General features: G+C 43.7%; 1 protein-coding gene across 1 annotated transcript in view; it reads left to right on the plus strand.

The window, feature by feature from the left end:
* The window catches only part of LOC120910398 (alpha-2-macroglobulin-like protein 1), a 268,848-nt gene that overhangs the window by 100,377 nt on the left and 141,299 nt on the right, over positions 1-27,172 (plus strand). Inside the window, exons 13-16 of the mRNA XM_040322155.1 lie at positions 14,926-14,998; positions 17,788-17,933; positions 18,723-18,878; positions 26,848-27,012. Coding sequence (XP_040178089.1) covers positions 14,926-14,998; positions 17,788-17,933; positions 18,723-18,878; positions 26,848-27,012 — 540 coding nt within the window. The remainder of the gene's footprint in view (positions 1-14,925; positions 14,999-17,787; positions 17,934-18,722; positions 18,879-26,847; positions 27,013-27,172) is intronic.

Here is a 27,172-nt window from a genome sequence, read left to right on the forward strand (position 1 = left end):
GATCTACCATCGCACCTGGCAGGCCTACATCTCTTGGTGCGAAGGGATGGAGTGACGTCCACGGACGTACTCGGTGTCCAGGGTCCCGCTGTTTTTACAGCTTGGAGTGGATCTAAAAATAGCTTAAAGCACAGTTTGGGGGCAGATTTCAGCCTTGGCTGTGTTCTTTCAGTGGCCTTTTTCTGCCTGTTCCCTGGTGGGTCCCTTTTTTTGTGCAGGGGATTTGTCATATACTTTCCCCTCTTGGCCCATCTCTTCCCCCATAAGTTTTGACTCTGGTGCTCTCGGTTCTTCAGGAACCTACCTTTTGGAAACATCAGAGAGATTTTCTCTTGACACTATCTCAGAAGATGGCCCCTTTAGTGGCCTTAACCTCTGTTAGAGGGGTTTCTGAGTTGGCGGTCTTGTCTTGCAAGCCGCCATGCTTGATCTTCCATGAGGATTAGGTGGTGATGCGCCCGCGACCTTCCCTTCTTCCGAAGGTGGTTTCGGCCTTTCGCCGGAATAAGGACATTGTTCTTCCATCCTTCTGTCCTCGGCCGGCGCATCCTGCGGAGGTTGCCTTTCATACTTTAGGCGTGGTACACGCTTTGTGGGTGTACCAGCCTGCTACGGCTCCGTTTCGGAGATCTGACTTTCTTTTGTGTCGGTGTCTGGTCCACAAAAGGGCCTGGCGGTCTCGTCGACCACCATTTCTCGGTGGATCAGATAGACTGTCACACAGGCCTATGCTCTTCAGGGGCGGGCCCCCCTTTCCGACATCATGCATCGGTCTCACAGGTGTGCGAGGCGGCCACTTGCTCGTCTGTTCACGCTTTTTCCAGAATTTACATAGTTGCTGTGAGTGCATCTTATGATGCTTCTTTCGGCCGCAAATTTTTGCAGGCGGCTGTTTAAAGTTGCACCTCCTCCGTTGAGGAGCTCTGCTTGTTTTGGGGTGAAGTTAAAATTGGTTTTACTGATATATTTCCCACCCCTCGTTTTTGACACTGCTTGGGGACGTCCCACTTGTCAAGATTTAAGGAGCTGTGTCCGTCCATGGACGATAAGAGAAAATAGGATTTTTTGTACTCACTGTAAAATCCCCCATTACCCCATTATTATCACTGTCCCAGCCCTTGCAGCCCTTTCCATCTGTGCAAGGAGCAGAGTCTCCACCTCCTCGTTAACATTGGGTGGTCTATAACAAACTCTAATGATTAACTTTGAACTACGCACATCTGTATGCAGTTCCACCCATAATGCTTCAGCTTTATCACACTCTCCATCAACCAGGTCCTCTTTCTTGCTTGCTTTGAGGTCACTTCTCACATAGAGACAGAGCCCGTCACCTTTCCTTATTACCCTGTCTTTCCGAAAGAGAGCATAGCCAGGAAAATTAATAGCCCAGTCATGTGAGGATTGAAGCCAAGTTTTAGCAATACCGATTACATCATAGGTCTCCTCATGCACCAGAGCTTCCAACTCGCCTGTTTTGCTTGGCAGACTTCTGGCATTGGTGAACAAACACTTAAATGTATTATTACATTTTTCTCTGGTGTTTTTCATATCATTTTTAGTAGTACAAATGGCACTATAGTTTCCAATGGCTGTTTGCAACATGGGAACTTTGTCACCTGCCATAACCCTCCCCCCATCTATCCCCATTCCACTCTCCATTAATGTCTGACCCATAACTGACCTGTGTGCCCGATGTAATTCTAGTTCACCCTCCCCCCTCAAGTCTAGTTTAGTTTAAATACTCCTCCAGCATTCCCATAAACCTCTCCCCCAGCACATCAGACCCCCTTCCATTCAAGTGCAAACCGTCTTTAGCATATAGGTGGCACCCCAATGAAAAGTCAGCCCAGTGCTCTAGAAACCCAAATCCCTCCTTCCTACACCAGGTCTTTAGCCATGCATTCAGCTCTCTAATCTCCCCCTGCCTTTCCTGTGTTGCGCATGGCACAGGCAATATTTCAGAGAATATCACCTTGGAGGTCCTTCCCTTCATCTTGCAGCCTAGTTCTTTAAATTGATTAAGGAGCCTCCACCTTCCATGTATACTGTCATTGGTTCCAACGTGGACCAAGACAGCTGGGTCATGCCCAGCCCCTCCCAGTAATTTATCCACCCGGTCCACCACATGCCGAACCCTGGCACCAGGGAGACAGCAAACCATTCGGTTGAGGCGATTCTGGAGATAAATTATTCTATGAGTCCTTCTAATACTAGAATCCCCTATTACCACCAACTGTCTAGGCCTACCTCCACTCCCCTCACCTCCTCTACTAGATGGGTTGCACTCCCGGCTGTCAGGGGTAGCAGTGACATCTAGGGCTGCCACCTCTGTGTTTGCCACCTCCACATCTTCACCCTACTTGGCAAATTTGTTTTGATGCACAGGGGCTTTTCTGCAAGCCCCTTCAACTCCCTCTAACTACATTAACCCATCTTCCTATCTGATAATCCTGACTTGCCCCTCCACCCTCCACATCACCCTTACTGACCACCTGCTCAGCGAGCAGAGGACCCCTTTCAAGGTTGTCCTTTCTGCCCAGTGTTGCAACTTGCTCCTCCAGATCTCTAATGCGAGCTTCCAGAAGGGCGACCTGCTCACATCTGTCACAACGGTATCCTTCCTGGAGCTGTTGCACCAATTTTGCATACATGTGGCACACTGTGCACTGAGCAAAACCTTCAACCCTGCTAGCACACATTTCCCAGTTACAATATAATTACTTGTAGGAAGTTTAAGATGTTACTTACAGTTTAGAAAACTCATGTCTTAACTCCTGTTTTTTAACTCATCCACTTTAGTTCAAAATTCCACTTGTGTTCACAAAATCCACATGCAAGCCACCATCAGCAGTGCTTCCAAACTTTTAACAGTGAGCTCCATGATGCAGCAGTCTCCCGCTGTGTTACAACCGGCCCGCACCAAGGCCTGGCCTTTCGTGTGGGGGAATCCGACCATGGGTGGGATGGGCCGGATAAATGTCCTCGGTGGGCCACATGTGGCCCGCAGGCCATAGTTTTAGGACCCCTGATCTAGTGCATCAAGGAGTGATTGTAGAGGTTCCTGTATTCGAAAGGGGCATAGGTTTTTACTAAAACCTGTTCACGGTTCAGAAATCGAACAGAGACACAAGGCCCATTTTGGACCCAAGATCCCTGAACAAGTATCTATTGATACAGTCCTACCAGATGGAATCTGTCCGCTCAGTAGTAACCTCACTCCAAAGGGGAGACTTTCTAGCCTCCATAGATATAAAGGACGCGTATCTACATGTACCTATCTTTCAGCCTTATCAGAAGTTCCTAGTAGAGGAACGTCTTTTTCAGTTTGTGGCTCTACCCTTCAGGCTTGCTACAGCTTCTCGGGTGTTTACAAAGGTCCTAGCACCAGTACTGAGTCTTCTAAAGGCCCAAGGGATTCTGGTGCTCGGGTATCTGGATGACCTCTTGCTCAGCGATCACTCAGCCCAGGCTCTAGAACAGAGCATAAGGTACACAGTGCAGTATTTGAAGCGCTAAGGCTGGATCATCATAACCACTGAAAAATCAGCCTTGAGACCAACTTAAAGTCTAAAGTATTTAGGTCTGATCCTAAACAAGCAATAGTATTCTTGCCACCCATATGGATCTGTGTCTTGAAGGTTCAGGTGTGTCAGATAAGGGGCACAAGACAACCCTCTATTCGACTATGTATGAGTCTTCTAGGAAGCATGGTATCCCCGTTGAGGTGGTGCCCTATACCTAGATTAGAAGAAGAGCCCTGGATTATCCAATGCGCTTATCCCCTGAGACATGCTTAAGTCTAAACTGGTGGTTGCAGGATCAGAACCTATGAGAGAGAAAATCCTTTCTCCCGATAACTTGGAGAGTACTGACTACAGATGCCAGTCTCTCAGGCTGGGGAGCGACCCTAGTATGGCTCACAGGAAAATAGTCAAGGACAGAACAGATCCTGCCCATCAATGTCTTGGAATTACGGGAAATACGTCTGGCCTTACAGTCCTCGATGTTGGAGCTTCAGGACTGTCCTATCAGGGTACAGTCTAACAGTGCCACTGCAGTGGCATATATAAATCACCAAGGTGGTACCAGGAGTCGTTCAGCTCTGAAGGAGGTGCTTCAGATACTAGCCTGTGCAGAGGGACATGTGCCAGTTACATCGGCAGTCCATATCCCAGGAGTAGAGAACTGGAATGCGGATTATCTCAGCCGCCAGCAGATCTGCCCAGGGGAATGGTCCCTACACCCAGAGGTGTTCCAGGTAATTGGCCAACATTACAGAGGGCAACCTACTGGCATCCAGGTTCAACAACAAGCTACAGCAGTTTGTATCCCGCACAAGAGATCCTCTGGCAATCGGAGCAGATGCTCTGGTAGTTCATGGAACCAGTACTCCCTGGTTTGTGCTTTCCCTCCGGTCCTTCTCCTTCCATATTTGTAGCGCAGGATTCGCAGAGAAGGAGTTCCGGTCAATCTGGTGGCATCAGCCTGGCCCAGAAGGCCTTGGTTCCCGGAGATTGTGAGACTAACAATAGACTGGCCATGGTCGCTTCCACGTCGCCCCGATCTACTGTCTCAAGGTCCTATCTTCCACCCCAATTTACAGTCTCTAAATTTGATGGCATGGCTATTGAAGCCAGGGTGTTAAAGGACCATGGCATCTCTGGACCAGTGGTGTCTACCCTAGCGAATGCAAGAAAAGCTGTCACTAGGAAGATCTATTATAAGGTCTGGAAGACTTATATTGCTTGGTGTGAAGCCAAAAAATGGCATCCATCCGCGGATCAGTACCAGCGGACAAATCCGGTCGTCTGTACGGCCTAGCGGATATTTATCCGCGGAGATTCGTCCGGCCGATCGTTTTCAAGCGGATAGAAATTTCTTAGCATGCTAAGAAATCTATCCGCTTGAATAGTTTCCAGCGGATTGATCTGGTCGTCTGTACAGACTCACCGGATCAATCCGTCCGCTCCCATCCCTCGCATGCTATGTAATCATTTGACGCATGCGTGGAAGTAGTTACCCTCCAGCGTCGCGCACGTCGCCGCGTCATCGTCGCGGCACGTCACCGCGGATGTTTTCCGCGTGGATTTTGATCCGATGGTGTGTACAAGCCATCGGAGGAATATCCGCTGGAAACGGTCCAGCGGACCGTTTCCAGCAGATATCCCCTCGTCTGTACGAGGCCTAAGCCTCGTTCGGCAGAAGAGAGACGACTGCATTCTTTGGATCAGACTATTTATTTTTTATTTTTTTTTGTTTTCCCAAAAGGACCTAAGAAAGGGCAGGCAGCTTCCAACACTTCCATTGCCAATTGGGTTTGTCAATTGGTCATTCAGGTCTATGGTCTGAAACATAAAGCTCCTCCCTTTAGGGCAGTGTTTCTCAATTCCAGTCCTCAGGCCCCCCCAACAGGTCAGGTTTTCAGGATTTCCATTATTTTGCACAGGTGATTTGATCAGTTTCACTGCCTTAGTAATCACCACAGCCTTTTCATCTGAGGGAAATCCTGAAAACCTGACCTGTTGGGGGGGCCTGAGGACTGGAATTGAGAAACACTGCTTTAGGGTAAGAGCTCATTCTACCCAGGGGTGTAGGAACCTCCTGGGTATTTCGCCATCAGGTATCTGTGGCTGATTTGTAAGGCTGCTACCTGGTCTTCAGTGCACACGTTAGCAAATTTTTATCAAGTGGATGTTCGAGCAGCCGAGGATTTGGCTTTTGGCCGCAGTATACTGCAGACTGCTGTATAAAGTCCTGATGGCTATTATTATTTGGCAGGGTGTCTCCCTCCTCTCAAGGCTGTTGCTCTGGGATGTCCCAGCAGGTACTAAATATTAACTGCTTGCCGACCAACGCACGACTATATACGCCGACAGCATGGCACGGACAGCAGAAGGACATATATACAGTGGGGCAAAAAAGTATTTAGTCGGCCACCAATTATGCAAGTTCTCCCACTTAAAAAGATGAGAGAGGCCTGTAATTGTCATCATAGGTATACCTCAACTATGGGAGACAAAATGTGGAAACAAATCCAGACAATCACATTGTCTGATATGGAAAGAATTTATTTGGAAATTATGGTGGAAAATAAGTATTTGGTCAATATCAAAAGTTCATCTCAGTAATTTGTTTTATATCTTTTGTTGGCAATGACAGAGGTCAAATGCTTTCTGTAAGTCTTCACAATTAGGGATGAGCTTTGTATTCGAGTCGAACTCATGTTCGACTCGAACATCGTATGTTCGTTCGTTCGTCTAATTACGAAGGTTTTGGGTCGTTCGCGCAAAATTCGAGTTAGGTTTCACAGCCCATAATTCACTGCGGCATCGCAGTGCATTGCTGGCTGATGATTGGCCAAGCATGCACTATGACCCGCATGCTTGGCCAATCACAGCTTGCAAAAAACGGAGAGCCATAATTGGCCAAAGCCAGGGTGGCTTTGGCCAATTATGGCTCAGGGGGTTTAGTACACGCCCCACACTATAAAAGGCCGCCTGCAGGTCGGCCTTGTGTAGTGTGTTGCAGTGGTTAAGAGAGAACAGTGAGAGACAGAGAGAGTGTCATTTTTTGCAGGTAGATAGAGCAGGCTAGTCAGTTAAAGTTACAGTGTGTAGAGGATATATATACATCCCAGGTGTTGTACATAAATTTGTACACTGTATAGTTTAGCTAGATCAGTTCTTCCTAATTTACTGGCAGGCAGGTGATTGTGCTAGCTGCAGTATTCTTGCGTGGTTTATTGCCTGTGTCCACTGTAGTTTGCACCTTAAGCTACTTGGTGTGTACTGGCCATGTGCTCTGTAGTTTGCACCTAAAGCTACTTGGTGTGTACTGCATGTGTGCTCTGTAGTTTGCACCTAAAGCTACTTGGTGTGTACTGGCCGTGTGCTCTGTAGTTTTCACCTAAAGCTACTTGGTGTGTACTGCTCTGTAGTTTGCACCTAAAACTACTTGGTGTATACTGGCCATATGCTCTGTAGTTTGCACCTAAAGCTACTTGGTGTGTACTGGCCGTGTGCTCTGTAGTTTGCACCTAAAGCTACTTGGTGTGTACTGCACGTGTGCTCTGTAGCTTGCACCTAAAGCTACTTGGTGTGTACTGGCCGTGTGCTCTGTAGTTTGCACCTAAAGCTACTTGGTGTGTACTGGCCGTATGCTCTGTAGTTTGCACCTAAAGCTACTTGGTGTGTACTGGCCGTGTGCTCTGTAGTTTGCACCTAAAGCTACTTGGTGTGTACTGGCCGTGTGCTCTGTAGTTTGCACCTAAAGCTATGTGGTGTGTACTGTCTGTGTCTGTGCTATTTTTCTCAATGATTTTCATCCATATTGCAGGGACCAGACATTACATTAAAGCCGCAAGCAGTTTTTAATTACTTTTTTCTTATAGTTATCTCATTTTGTGCAGGGACAGTTCTAAAAATGTGCCACTTCACAGGCATACTATAGACACCCAGCAGGTACAATATTTAAAGGAATTTTTCATTTTTTTATTTTTTATTTTAAGCATCATTAAAATCACTGCTCCAGAAAAAACGACCGTTTTTTAAAACTTTTTTTCCATTGATACATGTTCCCTGGGGCAAGACCGGGGTTCTCAAAGACGTTTTACGACAATAACTTGCATATTAGTCTTTAAAATGAGCACTTTCGAATTTGAACGTTCGAGTCCCATAAACGTCAATGGGGTTCTAAATGTTTGCGCGAAAGGTCGGTCCATTCGAAGGTTCTGGTGCGAACCGAACGGGGGGTGTTCGGCTCATCCCTATTCACAAGGTTGTCACACACTGTTGCTGGTATGTTGGCCCATTCCTCCATGCAGATCTCCTCTAGAGCAGTGATGTTTTGGGGCTGTCGCTGGGCAACACAGACTTTCAACTCCCTCCAAAAGGTTTTCTATGGGGTTGAGAACTGGAGACTGGCTAGGCCACTCCAGGACCTTGAAATGCTTCTTACGAAGCCACTCCTTCGTTGCCCAGGCAGTGTGTTTGGGATCATTGTCATGCTGAAAGACCCAGCCACGTTTCATCTTCAATCCCCTTGCTGATGGGAGGAGGTTTGCACTCAAAATCCCACGATACTTGGCCCCATTCATTCTTGTATGTACATGGATCAGTCATCCTGTTCCCTTTGCAGAGAAACAGCCCCAAAGCATGATGTTGCCACCCCCATGCTTCACAGTAGGTATGGTGTTCTTTGGTTGCAACTCAGCATTCTCTCTTCTCCAAACACGACGAGTTGTGTTTCTACCAAACAGTTCTACTTTGGTTTCATCTGACCATATGACATTCTCCCAATCCTCTTCTGGATCATCCAAATGCTCTCTAGCAAACCTCAGATGGGCCAGAACTTATACTGGCTTAAGCAGGGTGACACGTCTGGCACTTCAGGATCTGAATCCCTGGCGGTGTAGTGTGTTACTGATGGTAGCCTTTGTTACGTTGGTCCCAGCTCTCTGCAGGTCATTCACTAGGCCCCCCATGTGGTTCTGGGATTTTTGCTCGCTGTTCTTGTGATCATTTTGACCCCACGGGGTGAGATCTTGCGTGGAGCCCCAGATCAAGGGAGATTATCAGTGATCTTGTATGTCTTCCATTTTCTAATTATTGCTCCCACAGTTGATTTCTTCACACCAAGCTGCTTGCCTATTGCAGATTCAGTCTTCCCAGCCTGGTGCAGGTCTACAATTTTGTTTCTGATGTCCTTCGACAGCTCCTTGGTCTTCACCATAGTGGAGTGTGACTGTGAGGTTGTGGACAGGTGTCTTTTATACTGATAACAAGTTCAAACAGGTGGCAGTAATACATAAATACTTTTTTGCCCCACTGTATACGTCCCCTTTAAGAAGCCGGCATTGTGGGCGCGTGCGCCGGGAGCTCCGTGACTCCGACCGCGTGTCCCGTGGACTCGATGTCCGCGGGCATAGCCACGATCGTGTCACGGTGAGGAAGAAGGTGGAAATGCTGATGTAAACAAGCATTTCCCCAGTCTTCCTAGTGACAGGACAGTGTACACAGCTTTCTGTAATCAGAAGCTGTGATCACTGTAGTGTCACAGTAAGCCCATCCCCCCTACGGTTAGAACACGTCCCTAGGCACACTTAACCCCTTCAGCACCACCTAATGGTTAACCCCTTCACTGCCAGTGTAATTTTTACAGTAATCGGTGCATTTTTATAGCACTGAGTGCTGTAAAAATGACAATGGTCCCAAAAATGTGTCAAAAGTGTCCGATGAGTCCGCCATAATGTCGCAGTCACGATAAAAATTGCTGATCGCCGCCATTACTATTAAAAAAAGAAAAGAATTAATAAAATCGCCATAAAACTATCCCCTATTTTGTAGATGCTATAACTTTTGCGCAAACCAATCAATAAACGCTTATTGCGGGTTTTTTATTTTATTTTACCAAAAATATGTAGAAGAATACGTATCGGTCTAAACTGAGGGAAAAAAATGTATATATATTTTTGTGGGATATTATAGCAAAAAGTAAAACATTTTGAATTTTTTTTTTCAAAATTGTCGCTCTATTTTTGTTTATAGCTCAAAAATTAAAAACCGCAGAGGTGATCAAATGACACCAAAATAAAGCTCTATTTGTGGGAAAAAAAGGACATCGATTTTGTTAGAGAGCCACGTCACACTCAGTTAAAGCAACGCAGTGCCGAATCCCAAAAATGGGCACGGTCATTGACCAGCAAAATGGTCTGGGGCTTAAGGGGTTAAAAGGAGAAAGATAAAAAGGGCGCACCAACCTTGTGCATTATCCTTGGATACAATTTATTTAAAAGTAAAGTATAGAACTACTACTAACTACTCACAAACAAATGGGAGAAAACTCACAATATAGATAGTCTCCAGATGGTCTAATGACAACAACTCCAGATGGTAACAGAGGAGGTTTCAGGGGCCACTGCTGGCTGACGCGTTTCAAAGGATTGGCTTCTTACTCAGAGGCCAGGTGATAGTTTACAATATTGATAGCTTGTTACTTTCTCCAAAGCGTTTCATGGGTCAGAGCCCGCTTGCTCAGGAAGATAAAAAGCAACAGAGACTCTGAAATTATAAGCCATCAATTTTTTGTTAAAGAGGAGCTCCACCCAAAAATGGAAGTTCTGCTTTCTTGCACTCCCCCTCCCAAATATGCCACATTTGGCATGTCATTTTTGGGGGGGATACCTATATTTGATAGGTACCTGCTAGGTGCCTAGGCGACTCAAGCAGAAGTTCTCCTCTCCCCCTCCCTCTTTGCAATCTTCTGGGACATGTCACAGGATCTCCGCTTTAATATGAAATTATAAGTTAGAGTGATCAATTCCCAGGTTTATTTGTTTAGCACCATCATCCCTTTGAAAAAAGAATATGAGAAAACCCAATTGGGGGATATGGGACTTTATGGGTGTTGCTTAATAGTGAAGATATATCACAAATCATATAGTATAACAATGTATTTTATTACAAAGTTAGAAAAGGAGAAAAAGATCCAAAACTATCACATATAAAGAAAAAGATACATTTCTTCTATGCAATTTTTCCACACTTATGTTCTACATATTTCGCCTTATGACTTCCTCCGGAACATGCCTGGCTATTCTTCTCTAATATATAGATACAGATAAAAATCAGTTTTATGTATCAAAACACCTTTGAAAAATGCATCTAAATTAAACATCTATCTATCTATCTATCTATCTATCTATCTATCTATCTATCTATCTATATATATATATATATATATATATATATATATATATATATATATACACACATACATATATACACACACATACATATATACACACACATACATATATACACACACATACATACATACATACATACATACATACTGTAAGATTGGGGGTTGTTAACTCTCCTGGTATGCGTTTTTTCAGTGATTCACACCAGTCAGGAACTATGTTTTAAGGGCATGGTAGCCCATTTTTATTAAAAAGGCAATAAAAAGTTCAATCAAAGGTTTCCCACGCAGGGGGTTCTTCTCCATCAAATGCAAACAGAAAATACTAGCCCACCTGGCTCTCTGTAGCAGTACTTCTGCACGTTACCCTGGTCACCCAGACCAGCAGACTCCTCAACGTAGACGGCTTCCCTTCAGCGTCTACAGCTCTGCCTCTTGCAGTAGCCAACGTTTTGGCTGTCTCCTACAGCCTCTCTGACTTCTGGAGACCTCCTGTCTCTTCCAGGAGCTGTCTCAAACTGGGAGCCATGAGACCTTCTTACACTCTCATTATAAAGGGCTGTGCTCACCTGAGCACACACCCTGCTGGTAATGACCAAAGTCTGGATACAGGGTTGGAGATTCCGTCCCACCCCAGACACTGTGGAATCTCCAAACTACAGAGCCCCATTTCAAAATACCAAAACCTGGAGAAAGCTGCACAAGCAGTCTTCTCCAGTCCACATCTACGCTCTGTAGAGTTGCACCCAGCGCATGTGCATACCCTGTGTTAATTTTAACACTTTCTACTGGGACAGAGCCTCGCTCTGCCACAATACATACATGGCTACATACGGATGGTTGCAGAAACTTCCAACCAAAAGGTTCTGAATCCAAAATTTGAAGGGTTCTGACACAGTTCTCTAATTGACGATGTCAGAGCAACTTATTGAGCACAAGAACCATCCTATGGAAAAACACCAGATCGAGCCGAAATCAACCACAGAGAGGAGTACCATTCAAAATATTATGAGACCTTTCAAAATAAATATTACCTATAGAACAATCAAAAAAATTGTATGACCTATCAAATGTTCATACGTGTCACTAAGTAAGTTAAGTTTATATGGTTTAAATCTTTGCTGAAAAATAGGTTATGCTTACATAAAAACTTCTACTGGGATGGCATATATTGTCAAAAACAAGGGGAGCTGCAAGCGTTTATGTCCAAGGTATGAATTTTTAAGCATACAATTCTGACCGGAATAAAGATACAAAAGAGAGATATATAGTTTCTACTGAAAAATATCCTAATTAAGTTAGCTTATTCACAAGTGAAGAAAAAATAAATAATCCTTTCCTTTCCTGTGTATGCCATTGAATCCATGTGTACAAGGGCTCCAAAGTGGGTAAGATGGTAATACTACCATAAATGGTAATCTCTATAAATGAACAAGCATTAAGTCTAAGGCCCCATACACACGAGAGGATTTATCCGCGAATACGGTCCAGCGGACCGTTTCCGCGGATAAATCCTCTTGAGGATTTGTGCGGATTTCCATGCGATGGAGTGTACACACCATCGCATTGAAATCCGCGCCGAAATCCTCTGGCGATGACGTGTCGCGCCGTCGCCGCGATTATGACGCGGCGACGTGCGCGACGCTGTCATATAAGGAATTCCACGCATGCGTCGATTCATTACGACGCATGCGGGGGATCCCTTCGGACGGATGGATCCGGTGAGTCTATACAGACCAGCGGATCCATCCGTTGGGATGGATTCCAGCGGATAGATTTGTTTAGCATGTCAGCAAATATTTATCTGCTGGAATCCATCCCAGGGGATAAATATCCGCGGAAAAAGATCCGCTGAAGTGTACACACCATAGAATCTATCCGCTGAAACCCATTCGCTGGGATTTTTCAGCGGATGGATTCTATCGTGTGTATGGGGCCTAAGAGAGTGTTGTCTCCTAATTTCCGCTTTAATATGCACATTTCATTTGTTGAGTTTGCACAAATGTCTTACCTAATATGGATAAGAACACTGATCATAAAAAAATTGAAGGGCGACGATCAACAATTAGGACCCCCATAGAGAGAACAGATCATGTGCAGCACCAAGGCAACTGCAGATCAAACAGAGGCTAAGATGGTAGCTTCCTTGGCTGTAAAGCATAGGAGGGTGTAATTTAGTCCATCATAGGAACAGTGGCCCAAAATCCCTAAAGTAAGATACCGGTTTCCAAACAATGTGCATAGAGTGACTGTCAATTGTTCAGGCCCTCCTTATGTTTAAAATTAACTTCAGGCAAACATCTCGGTACATAGATGAAATTGGGACACCTGCCTTTACACGCACACATGAACGTTAACGGGACTTAAGCCTCATACACACGCTCTTTTTTTCTTGGCAAGAACCAGCAAGAAAACTGCTGGCAGAGCTGTCTTGCCGAGTAAACCGAGTGTGTGTACGAGGCTTTCAGGTTTCTCGTCTGGAAATCTGGGCAGAATCTCAACGAGAAAAATAGAGATCCTGCTCTCTATTTTCTCGTTGGGATTCTTGTCGGCCTGTTTCCCCACAAGAAACGCGAGAGTGTGTATACTTACCTGTCGCCATGGAAACCCGCGCATGCTCGAAATGACTTTGACGCATGCACGGTAGCTTCCACGGCATAGGTAGGGTGAAGCAAGATGGCGGCGACTGCATCGAATGTGACGAGCGCATACTCGTCATACACGATGACGTCACCGCGTTCTTGCCTTTCAAAAGAACCACGGTTCTTTTGAAAGGACTGTGTGTACACTCGGGTGGCAAGAGATTCTTACCAAGAATCTCGTCAGGAAAAACAAGGTTTTTTTCCTGACGAGATTCTGGCCCGTTTGTCCGCTGTATATCCGCTGAAACCCGATATCCCATAGAGATACATGTATGTCCCTTTTTCATCCGTAAATGAATGGATGAAAAAACAGAAATACGGTCCGCTGGTGTGAAAGGGCCCTTAGTCCGTAGGGTTCAGTAATGAGTTGGCCCACCCTTTGCAGCTATAACAGCTTCATCTCCTCTGGGAAGGCTTTCCACAAGGTTTAGGAGTGTGTCTATGGGAATGTTTGACCATTCTTCCAGAAGCACATTTGTGAGGTCAGGCACTGATTTTGGATGAGAAGGCCTGGCTCGCAGTCCCCCCTTTAATTCATCCCAAAGGTCAGGACTCTGTGCAGACCAGTCAAGTTCCCCCACCCCAAACTCGCTCCATGTCTTTATGGACCTTGCTTTGTGCACTGGTGTTCAGTCATGTTGGAACAGGAAGGGGCCGTCCCTAAACTGTTCCACAAAAAGTTGGGAGCATGAAATTGTCCAAAATGTCTTGGTATGCTGATGCCTTAAAGAGTTCCTTTCACTGGGACGAAGGTAACAAGCCCAACCCCTGAAGAACAACCCCACACTATAATCCTCTTTCCACCAAATGATTTGGACCCGTGCACAAAGCAAGGTCCATAAAGACGTTGATGAACGAGTTTGAGGTGGAGGAACTTGACTGGCCTGCAGAGTCCCGACCTCAACCTGATAGAACACCATTGGGATAAATTAGAGCGGAGACTGCGAGCCAGGCCTTCTCGTCCACATCAATGCCTGACCTCTCAAATACGCTTCTGGAAGAATGGTCAAACATTCCCATAGACATTCCTAAACATTGTGGACAGCCTTCCCAGATAAACATAGGCGGTTATACGTAACTGCAAAGAGTGTGCCAATGCAATATTGAACTCTATGGACTAAGACTGGGATGTCATTAAAGTTCATGTGTGTGTCAAGGTAGGCCTCCCAAAACTTTTGGTAATAAAGTGTATATGGACAGCATAGCCAGGCAGATGTCACCACTTTCTCTGTTACACTTTTAAACAGTGAAATAAATAGTCTTCCACACCCCCAGCCTGCTGACTGGGACAGTGACAGAAGAGTAAAGTACTTTCTTCTCCCATCAGTACATTTGCATACAGCACATATGATGGCTCTAGGTCCTGTCTCTCCCTCTCCCTGAGTGTTGCTGTACAGTGGACTCAGGTATGTGTACGGTAATAGATATATATAAAAAAAATGCACTTAATGATTTATTCATGAATACAGTTACTCATTTTTGTTTTATCTGCCTGGAGTTTAGATTTAAATCTTTTGAAGACCATGCACAAAGTATTTTTTTGTCTTGAACAAACTAACCATTTGGTTTTCTGATCTCCTAGTTGATGGGGAAAGAAGGAATTGTGTCTCATGGAGAGTATAAGCTGGACATTACAGAACAGCCCACTGCCCTTGGTGAGTTTTTGAGTACAGTATGTGGTACGCAAACTGCCTTATCTCATTAAAGAGCAGTACGCTGACGTGGAGGCCTCCTCCTTCTTTTCTTCTTGGGGATGGGTGCATTGGCGGCAGTTAGGCCATAGGCCTACAGATGTTGAAGCAGCCCTGGAAAGATTGGTGGTGCCTTAGTGCTTAGAGGGGTAGCACTGCTCCTCTTCATGGGCGTTATGTAGCACATGGAGTTTAGATCAGCAGTGTTTCTATTGCTGCAGATCCTGCACATGGTCACTGGACTGTAGATCGGCAAGTAATCCTGGCTGATGGATGGATTTAGCCTGTGGTGAGGCTTTTTTTGCAAAGTGAAACAGTTAAAATGTTCTCTTGATGCCAGACAAGATCTCCTCACATAGGGCCAGATCCACAAAAGGGATACGACGGCGTATCTACTGATACGCTGTCGTATGCCTGTTTCTATCTTTGGAACTGATCCACAGAATCAGTTTCCAAAAGATAGGGAGAAGATCCGACATGTGTAAGGGACTTACACTGTTGGATCTTAGGATGCAGTACCGCATCCGCCGCTGGGGGCATTTCTCGTCGAAATGCCGCTTCGGGTATGCAAATTAGCACTTACGGTGATCCACAAAGCTTTTACGCTTCGTTTTTTCTCCGTAAGTATTAGTTTGTATTAGTTTTTCCCGCCGCAACTCGTATTTTTTTTTTATGCCCGTCGCAATTCTCAAAACCCGGCGCAACGTAAAACCACGCAAAGCACGTCGGGAAAATGACGTCGTGAGCATGCGCAGTACGGCCGGCGCGGGAGCGCACCTAATTTAAATGGGACTCGCCCCATTTGAATAGGAACGCCTGGCGCCGGCCGGATTTAAGTTACACAGCCGAAAATTTCTAGGTAAGTGCTTTGTGAATCAGGCACTTAGGTAGAAATTTTGCGGCAGTGTAACTTAAATTGAAAAAGTTACGTTGCGCCGGGTTTTTGTGGATCTGGCCCATAGTTCCTAGTTGTTATTCCATGGACCTAATAGCTTTCAATGTGTCCACATCTTCAGCACTATTCTCTATAATATAAAATACAACTTCAACAGTGAGAGCGTGTCTCCCTTGCAATCGTTAGAGCAGGTTTGCAGACCATGGAAATGTGAACACAACAATCTTAAGCCCTGTACAAACGATCGGATATCTGATGGAATCTAATCCGATGGATTTTTTCGTCGGATATCCGATGAAGCTGACTTTCATCAGTCTTGCCTACACACCATCGGTCAAAAATCCGACCGTGTCCAAACGCGGTGACATAAAACACTACGACGTGCTGAGAAAAATGAAGTTCAATGCTTCTGAGCATGCGTGGATTTTTGAACGATGGACTTCCACACAGACGATTGTTTTTTTATCCATAGGAAAAATTTAAAACATGTTCTATTTTTTTTCACCGATGGAAAACAAATCGATGGGGCCCACACACGATCGGTTTGACCAATGAAAACCGTCCATCGGTCTGTTTTCATCGGACAAACTGATCGTGTGTACAGGGCTTAAGTGTTTTAAAAGAAAATATCTATACAGGGTAACTGTACAGCACCTACCAAAGAGTAAAATATTTTGGGTAGTCTTCACATGCAAAACAGATATTTCGATGGTAAATGGATTCTAAAGCTCTTGACAATCTGTTTAATTTTTTGATGAGTCTGTTGGTAATATGTCTGCATTTTATTTCCTGGGTCTGCACACTTGCTGTGGCCATTATTAGGGCTTCAATGATCCATTTTTGCATTGCTTTGTTTTATGGTATTCAGAACGCAACAAAACGTGTTCGAAACCACAAAGGAGGACACAAACTCACAAAATTTTCTGATGGTCAGGAAAAGATTTGGGGGAATTATGACATAGAGATCTCGCTTTTGAAGTATTCAAAAAGTAAGAAGCTGACTCAACTCATGAGGTTTGACCTTAAAAATATCAATTGGAGGTAGACTAACCCTTTACCATAGCACACGTGTCAAACATATGGCCCGTTTCATGTGGCTCTCGCACCTCTCTACAGCTGTGGCACCCCCTCGTCTCTGCCCCTACCTTGTCTCAGCAGTCAGCAGCAGTGAGAACAAAACTCCTACAGATTATGTGCCTCTCTGTGCAGCAACACCTCCTTGCCGCCGCTCCAAATTCAACAGGCTATGGCAGCTGACTCCAGCCCTCTCCAGACCCCTAAGGGGGTGCACTGTAATGTAAGGAAGGGTGGAGGACTCTCGACTTCTGATGAGGGGGTTATTCACATCTGATGTCTGATGTAAGAGGGAGTGGGCTGCTCTGGACATCTAGTCTTAAGGCCCATGCACATGATCAGACTTTCTGACAACAATGGTCCGATGGACGTGTTTTATCGGACAATCCGACCGTCTGTATGCTCCATTAGACAATTGTTTGCTGTGCATGCTCTCAAACTTTCCGACAACAAATGTGTTAAGTTGGATCATCCGATCGTGTGTATACAAGTCCATCGGACTAAAATTCAAAGCACAAACACACATGCTCAGAACCAATGCTAAACATCAGACAACAATGGCAGAAGTTGCCCAAAGGGTGGCGGTAAAGAGCTGAAAAACCACGTGATTTGGTGAATGTTGACTGAAAATTTTCTGCCATGTGTATGCATACCAAGTTCACAGCCAACTTTGGCCCCTTTGGACAAAAATCCATGGAAAAGTCAGATGGTGTGTATGAGGCTTTACAGATACAACCAGCCCTTTGAGGGCAACCATGTTGATGCATTTTTCTTATTCCTGCAGATCTACATGGAACATTTCCCCTGAAGTTCAGCAAAGTGATTGAGTTATTTCCAAAAGCCACTATTCTTGTTTTCACGGTTCTGCTAGATGGAGATATTGCAGCAAGTAGGACAAAGTTTCAAGTGCCAATGTGTCCAAACAATAAGGTGAGAAAATTCAATTATACTGTTATTATACTGCATTTTATAAACAATTAAAACATGTAGCCAAGAGGGATGCTCCCTGAAACCTTCTAGTAGTTAGATAGTTTGAGTTGAATTATTAAGTCTATCTGTCTAAAAGACCTAGAAAATATTACCATATGTCTGTTGTAAACTGAGGTGGGGAGCAGGGAGTGGACAAGGGGGTTTCTGGGAAATGAACAATGTTTTTCTAAAGTGTAATGTGGTACCTCTCTTCCTTTTTCCTAATTAAATTACTATAAAATATAAAGTACGTAGCTGTTTCCCCCACCCAGCAACTTGCTCAGTTCAGTAGTCATGGCATGGGTCTCTCAGGTGTTTACAGCCTGCCCAACCAACTCTTCCCATTCTCCAGACTTTGCCTTTCAGATATAAAAAAAAAAACACCCAGGTTTACTACGGCTTTAATTTTATTGGCAATCTTATTCTTGCATGTATTAAGAATGTGATTTTTATATGTTTTCAGTCTGATGTACACATTAATAGTATATTGCATAAAAGCGTTGCGCTTCACTTCGTTTTTTATATTTATTTTTGTGGAAGAAGGTGCTGTGGAATCACCTTACAATGTTATAGCTAGCAACACATTGTATTATTTATTGATTTTTATCGATTTTTGAATAGTTTATAGGAGGTCCTTTGAAGAAAATATGTACTGGCTTTAAAGACCCAAGTAAAATTGTCTATAAAGCAAATCATCCATGTTTGTATTAGTTGATAATACATCTAATGTATGTGTTCTACAACGAGCAGGTTCAAATCAAGTTCTCTAAAGATCAGGTCTATCCAGGAGAGGTGGTTAGTCTGGAAGTAAAAGCAGAGTCTGGATCGCTTTGCTCTGTGCGCTCTGTGGATAAAGGACTATTGCTTCACAATCATCACGATAAATTTAATCTACCAACCTCAATGGTATGTTATTATACTGAAAACTAATCCCTTGAAATATATTTTACTGATTTGATTTATAGAACTTCGATTTATTCAGCAGCACATATTGGACAGCTTTGAAGCTTTGACATCAATCCCTGCTTCCAAAGGAGATTGAACAAACCGGTGCATTGCAAAAGCATGAGTTAGAAATGTGACATGACCTGCAAAAAAGGGGCTTTACTTCCCTGTTCCTCCACCCATTCCTACAGTCTTCACTGTCTTACAGAGCAATGATCTCTTTATATCTGACACGCTTTCAAGTATGTCAAAGGCCTGGTCCCATTGTTATTTGTATTTTTTTCAGCTGTCACTTCAGTACTCGTAAATTATGGGTAAGGCTCCATTCACACTGGGCTTAAAAAAACACCAGTTCCCTTGGCATAAAAACAAAACAAAACAACACTCATTTTTGTATAGAAGTTTAGGAGAGCTTAAGAGTAAAATATTTAGGAAGGTGGCAAGTGTGTCATCTTTAAATATGGCACCTCATCCCTAATATAGTAGTAGCGTAGGGAGAAGGATTGGGATTATAGCAGTGCCAGTCACACAATTAAGTAATTTCATTTTAAAAGAAGACGTAATTTATTGTACCAAAAAATTTATTTTACACAAAATTATCAAAATATAAGGATCAACATTGCATTAAAATACACTGAATACAAATATAGAATGAATTATCCCCATAATTCATTCTATACTTGTATTCAGTGTATTTGAATATAATGTTGATTCTTATATTTTGATAATTTTGTGTAAAATAACTTTTTGGTACTATAAATTACGTCTTCTTTTAAAAGGAAATTACTTAATAGGGTGACTGGCACTGCTATAATCCCAATCCTTCTCCCTACGCGAGAGCTTAAAGCGGTGTTTCACCCTAAAAAACAACTTCATAGCATCTCATTCAGCATAGTAGCGCGAGCTACATTATGCCTTTATATTTTTTTTCGGCGCCGTACTCACTGTTTAATCGAGTAGTAAAATTTCAGCCTCCCCGCGGGGAATGGGCGTTCCTATTCAGAGGGCTTGTGATTGACGGCCGGCTATGGCACGTCACGCTTCACGAAAATAGCCGGAGTAGGTCTCGGCTCTTCCCGACGCTATACGGCGCCTGCGCACAGACATCGGAGCTGACTGCGCAGGCGCCGTGAAGAGCAAACACCTATTTCGGCTATTTCCGTGAAGCGTGACGCGCCATAGCCGGCCGTCAATCACGAGCCCTCTGAATAGGAACGCCCATTCCCCTGAAACTTTACTACGCGATTACAGAGTGAGTACGGCTCCAAAAAAATATATAAAGGCATACTGTAGCTCATGCTACTATGCTGAATGAGATGCTAGAAAAAAAAATGTTTTAGGGAGAACCCCCGCTTTAAGAGTGTTTTTGTGTTTTTTCTGCCAGAAAGCTCCAATCAAAAACGCAAACCAGAACGTTTTTTTTTTCCTGCCTCTAAACGCTGAGCTTAAAATATGCCTGTAATCATCCTAATAAAAAGGGAAGTTTTGGGCTTTTACTGTAAAGGAATGAAGAAATGACCTGATAGTCATATGCCTCCATCCCTGTCTACAGGAAAAAAAGGAGAAAGAAGTGGGACTTTATATGAAGCAAGCAGCTGTAAAGAATACAATGGTCAATGTATATTACCACATTTATTCATGTAGGTCTGTAAGTAACAAGGTACAAAACAGTGATCTCTGAAAAGATGTTGGTAATAAAGAAAAACTCCGCCCACACTAAAATTACCAAAACTGCGCCCAAGAAATAAATGAGAAGAGAGCTGCCACTTTGAATGATATCAAATGTATCGTAAACGTATTTTAACCCCTATCAAAAAATGAAAAGTGAGAAAAAATAGTGCCGCTTAATATTTAAGCTTATTCACTATAAAAACGTATTCAGCATTAATGTGAACACAAATGTAGAAATTAACATAATACACCCAGTGTTAAGTAAAAAACCTAATGTGTATACAATAAAAAAAGTCCATAAAATAATCCAGTGAAATATTTGTTCAGTGTAGTATCTTCCTATTTCATCCACTACACCAGTGTGCAAGTGACTCCACTCCCTTGAGGAAACGCACTCACCAGATTCCAATGCCTACCACTCTCATGTTAGGCTTAGACGCTTTTAAACCACACAGAAAGGGTTAAACGAATCTCCAATATTCAACTGTGTATACAAGGGATGTCTCCACATGTAAATAATAAGGTGCTCCAATAGTGTGATAACATATAAACCAGTTTAATAAAACGCTTAAAATCTTCAACCTTTACACTCACATTTCAAATCTTCAAAAACCAGCAGAAAGAATATCACAGCAAGTCTTCAATGAAAAAGCACAATGGTGAACTGCGGTCACGGCGGACCCGAGGTGTGCAGACGTTATCTCACTCTCACCCACTCCATGGTGTCGGATCACAATATTGGATCTCCACCACTTAGTTTGGCGTTACGTGTCACGCGTTGGTGATGATGATTGCCGTACAGCCACGCCCCCGACATGTTCGTCACAAAGACTTAATCATGGGATTGGCTGCACGGCACGACAATCCCTCCTTTTATATCCCCTTGTCAATCAAAACCAAAGGTCTCTCCACTGCGCCTGCACACACCTCGTGTCCCCGCAGCCAAAATGCCTCGACTATTACATCGGATATATACGCAGCCATAGGAATGTTCTCTATATATCTATATATCTATATATATATCTCTCTATCTCTCCTATCTATCTATCTATCTATCTATCTATCTATCTATCTATCTATCTATCTATCTATCTATCTATCTATCTATATATAAAAACACAAATATGGGTAAATATCTCTCTAATTGCCCACATATTGCGTTAACCCAATCGGTCACTCAAGATGGCACTCCAGTGACTCCCTACAGGCTTGCAGTTTATTAAACTCTATGGTCATGTTAGGCGTCCTGCGCCTGTTGGTTAGGCGCTATTTGTAAATTTAAGTTATCTGAGCTGTACTTTAGCTCGGAATAATTATGTCAAATTATTGGTTTCTGTTCCAGTTCAGCTGCATTGCGCATTTTCAACTTGACTGTAGGTGTCGCTGTCACCACAGGTCAAGGTTGGAAATGCAGCGGGCTGGGTGTATTGAGTATTTTTTTCCCAGAAGCAGCCCAATGGGCGTGGTCCCTGCCGCTGTGCATTCTGGGAGAGGGTACTTAAGGGACAGACACCGTTTTCCAATCCTGACCCAATGGTCCTCCTGGCCTCAGGGATGTGTTAGTAGTTCTTCAGCCTCGGGGGCTGTTGACCCGAGGCTCTGTTTACTGAGAGTAGGCCCAGGAGTTTCTGGGGCCTACTGGTCCAGGGGTGGTCCTGTGCTGTCTTGCCTGCGGGAAGGAGCTGAACAATTGGGGACTCAATTGGAGGATGCATCCTGGCCAATCTACCTCAGAGTGCTGCAGACTGGCTAAAAGATCCTGGTACTGTGTAGCTGTGTCTTTGGAACTTTGCAAAGTGTGTGTGTGGTTACACGGTCCTGTGGAAGAGGACTGTGCAACGACTCGACTGCACTCATCAAGTCTGTGGCAGAGACTTTTGAACGAGCTTTGCACCGGCTGCTAGGTCAATGAGAGAGGCCAATCCAGTGTGGAAACAGTTTGTCCTCTGGATCCAAGAACGTACCTGTGATCCGCAAAGCAAGGTAGCTGAATCTACCCTAACCCTCCATCCCTCTGTTTGAGTTTGTTTAATAAAACCTTGGAAGAAAAGAGACATTTGTGAATAACTCTTCAAGGAGGATCTCTAAGACTAACGTGGTGAAGGCAATGGCAGGCCCAAATCTAAATCAGCGGCCCCTTTGGGGGTATATATATATATATATATATATATATATATATATATATATATATAAACATAGAATATAAGAAAGTGAACACATATCATATAATCATAATAATCCATGAATCACGGGTAGATTCCGTGATGAGTTGTTAAAACAACCACTGATAGGTGTCAGCCGCAACTCATCTCCTCTCTCCCCTCCACTTTCCAACATGGTGTGTCAGTTAATTATATTTATAATAAAAAGAAGGGTAGTGACTATAACTTCATATAACTAAACATTCCGCCCTGTATACGTCTCTATACTTGCATTATATATAGTGAATTGGAGTGCACTTTAGAGATAACAATAGTGCTCATTATTCTTAAAATGTTATTAAAAATTATTAATAAAACAATTCAGGTCCACCTCAATGTTCAACCCTCTAGGGGCAAGGCACTTCAACAAAAAGATCCACTGAGTTTCCCTTTGGGACCAGTCCTTTTACCTGGTTTGAACCCCTCCAAGATGGATATATACAGTCAATTCCACCAAATTGCATCAAAGCTAGATCTTGGTCGTGTTTTTCTTTAAAATGTAGGGATACACTGTGGAATTTAAAACCCTTTTTTATGTTCTGCTATGCAAATTTTTAGGAGTCTCTTTATCTCAAAGGTTTCATCATCCCTATTAGTGATCCTAGTCATGCCTCTGTTGCTTGCCTTTACCATCCTGCAACAGATGCATTTTCTGCAGGAGCAAAAGCCCTTTAGTTCTATTTTTAATGTTTGTTGACCAGGGGGATCCAGGTTTTGTCTCACCATCTGGTCCCCAAAACTAGGGGCTCGTCTGTAGATGAATTTTGGTTGATACGGTATTATCTCCCCTAAATGTCTGTCTCTACATAGAATATGCCAATGTTTTCTATAGATAGTCTAAATTCCCCTACATTGGCAATGAACATTCGATATGAACCCCAATTGGTGTTGATTGTTTATTTGGTGTTTGGACATCCTTTTTCTTTAGACATTGTTCCCTCTGAATATTAGCCACCTCCTGAATTATTTCATTCTGAATGTTTTCTTTATAACCCTTTTGTATAAATTTATCCTTAAGGGTGTTGGCTTGTAATCCTCTGTTTTAGTGCAATTACTTCGGACTCATAACATTTGTCCCTTAGGGATGTTCCTTATCCGTGCAGGGTGATGACCACTCCTGATGGTTAAGTAACTGTTCCGGTCCGATGGTTTAAAGTACATACTAGTACTAAGCATGTTCAAACTTTTCTCGATGGTTACATCCAAGAAATTAACAGTTGTGTCGCTGATCTGATAATCTAATCTGATGTTGTTGGTGTTCCTATCCAGATCTTCCACAAATTGTACCGCAGTTTCCTCCGACCCCTCCCAAATAAACAGGAGGTCATCTATAAATCTGCATTAAAATTTTTGTTTGGGTCTTTGTCTGCTAAATACATGTCTGTCCTCCCATTCAGTCATAAACAGGTTTGCTTGGCAGGGAGCGTATTTAGCTCCCATGGCCACACCATCCTGTTGAGAGAAGAATTGCCCATTAAACCAAAAATAATTATGCAACATGCAGCAATCAAGTGTTTGTCCCAAAAAGCATTTTTGTACATGTGGGATATCATCCCTCCCCTCCATCGCCCCTCACCTATTGTCCATCCCAGATGCTTGTATGTTACATCATATGGAATAGACAAAGTAAGAGGGCTGGCAGGGAATAGCGTATCAGAACCAGGCTATCATAGCTGCTTCCCTGCATCACTCTGCATTAGAAGGAAACTACTACTGTAATGCGCCCTGCTCCCATGCAATATGCCCTGACTGTTTTTGTAATGTGCGTTGGTCCCATTTAATGTGCCCTGCTGCCCTTCTGTAATGTGCCCTCCTGACTCCCTCTGCTCTGCCCTGCTGACCTCTCTCTATTCTACCCTGCTGACCCTCTCTATTCTGCCCTGCTGGCTCCCCTGTACTCTGTCCTACTGACCCCCTCTACTCTGCCCAGTTGACCCCCCTCTTCTCTGTCCTTCTGAACCTTATACTTTGCCTTGCTTACCCCATGCTCTGCCCTGCTAAAACACTGTGCTGTGCCCTGTTGACTTTCTGCATTCTGCCCTGCTGCCCCCAGTACACTGATTATTTTAAGTTGAGCCCAGAATTGTGCAGAAAAAAGAAAACACAAGTTTTATATTAAATAGGTATGTTTAAATTTTGATTCTATTATTTAATTCTATTTCTAAAACCAACTGTTGTATCAACAGCTCCCTGATCATACCAATGTTCCATGAGCTGTAGAACATTTCAGGGGTTTCCTGAGGCCTCGTACACACGATCGGTTAACCAGAGGATAACGGTCTGATGGACCGTTTTCATCGGTCAAAACCGATCGTGTGTAGGCCCCATAGGTTATTTAACCATCGGTTAAAAAAAAGCCAACTTGTTTTAAATTTAACCAATGGATTCCTAACCGATGGGAAAAAAAACGATCGTTAGTAGGCACAACCATCGGTTAAAAATCCATGCATGCTCAGAATCAAGTCAACGCATGCTTGGAAGCATTTTTCAGCACGTCGTTTTACGTCACCGCGTTCTGACACAATCGTTTTTTTAACCGATGGTGTGTAGGCGTGACGGACCATCAGTCAGCTTCATCGGTTAACCTATGGCAACTGTCCTTCAGACCGTTCTCATCGGATGGACTGATCGTGTGTACGAGGCTTGAGATCTCAAGCTTTTTTGCCAAGGGTTTCTCAGAGGAAAAAAGGTTGAAAAACCCTGCTCTGAGGGGACAATTTATTTTAACCACTTCCCTCCCGGCCTATAGTAGAAAGACGGCTGGGCGGTTCCATTATCCTGACTGGAAGTCATATGACATCTTTCAGGATAGCAAGCCAGTGCACATCCGCAATCAGTGGTGTGTTAATCTGACACACTGCATCTCTGATCGTGGTCAGGAGCCTCTGACAGAGGCTCTTTACCACAGTGATCAGCTGTAAGCAATCACAGCTGATCTCAGTGTGAACCAGGAAGTGGCGGTAATCGACTTTTCCTTGTTTTGTGCTGACATGGAGAGCCGATCAGCGGTTCTCCTGTCAGAGGGAAGGCTGTGCGCTGATACTCGGCACATTGATTATCGGTGCAGTCTCCAGCAGAGGTGACCGCCACAGCTGCAAATCAGTGCCCATCAGCTGCCAGTCAGTGCCTACCCAAATCGTCAATCAGTACCCATAAAATGCCACTCAGTGCCCCATCAGTAACGCCTGTCAGATGCCCATCAGTAATGCATGACAGTACCTCCTCATTAGTGCTACCTATCATTGCCATCTATCAGTGGTGCCTATCAGTACCCATCAGTTCTGCCTATCAGTGCCCATCAGTGTTGTAGATCAGTGGGGTCCATCAATTCTAAAGATCAGTACCACCTTATCAGTGCCAGTCAGTGAAAAAGAAAACAACATTTTGTAATAGAAACAAATAAAACCTTTTTTTTTATAAATAAAAAAACCCAGTGGTGATCAAATACCACCAAAAGAAAGCTCTGTTTGTGGTAAGAAAATGATAAAATTGGGTACACGCGCAATTGTCATTCAAAGTAGGGGGTAAAGTGCCCTCTATTGAAGAGGTTAAAGTGGTTGTTAACCTCTAACATGATATATGAACAAAGCATAGTGTAATTTCTGTCTGTTGCCTTGTCCCTCTGCTAAAGTGATATTAAATATTTTTATTTAAAATAAAAAAGAGGTTCTATTTCCCCTTCTCTGTGCAACGATCTGGCCCTTACCCTCTCTTTGGTGGTCTCTTGCCAGCGCTGTATACTGCTTCTTCCTCTGGGTAAGCCCTTTAGCAAATATTGTCCTATGGGTACACTTGTGTGGGCGTGCTCCCGAGCTGGGCTGTGTGCATCCATAGATACACAGTGCACTGTGCTGCAGCTGGGACAGTCCTGGAGCAGTGAGAGGTGCCAGGTAAGTGTTTAGGGATGGGGGAGGGGGTACAGTTAGTGGGGTGTTTTACAGCAGTTATGTTTTAATGGGAGTGTGTGGGTGTGTTTGTTTGACTTTTTATGTGAAGCTGTGGCTTTATTATTATCTTGTCGTTCAGATATGTCCTTATATTTTGTTCTTTCTTCCTAGATCAAGCTTATAATTTCTAGCTTTGAAGTAAACAGACGTGGCTTTCCATATAAAATTGAGGATTTTGAAAAATATCCTTGCTTCAGAAATGAGAAAGATACAAGCCCAGAGATCCGTGAAGGTGTTTGGTACTATGCTGAACCCGATGTTTACAGACTGCTGAAGGTAAACTGAGAAAACAAGGGCTAAGGGCACCACATCTGAAAAATATATTTTTTGACACAATAACACATATAAACAACCAGAATTGATGCATAAGAACCAATAAGAGTGATTCTTTAAGTATTCATTCACCCCAAGTGCGGTGAGACTGTACTGGGTGGCT

The sequence above is a fragment of the Rana temporaria genome, chromosome 8 (assembly GCF_905171775.1).
Source record: "Rana temporaria chromosome 8, aRanTem1.1, whole genome shotgun sequence".
NCBI classification, from domain to species: Eukaryota; Metazoa; Chordata; class Amphibia; order Anura; family Ranidae; genus Rana; species Rana temporaria.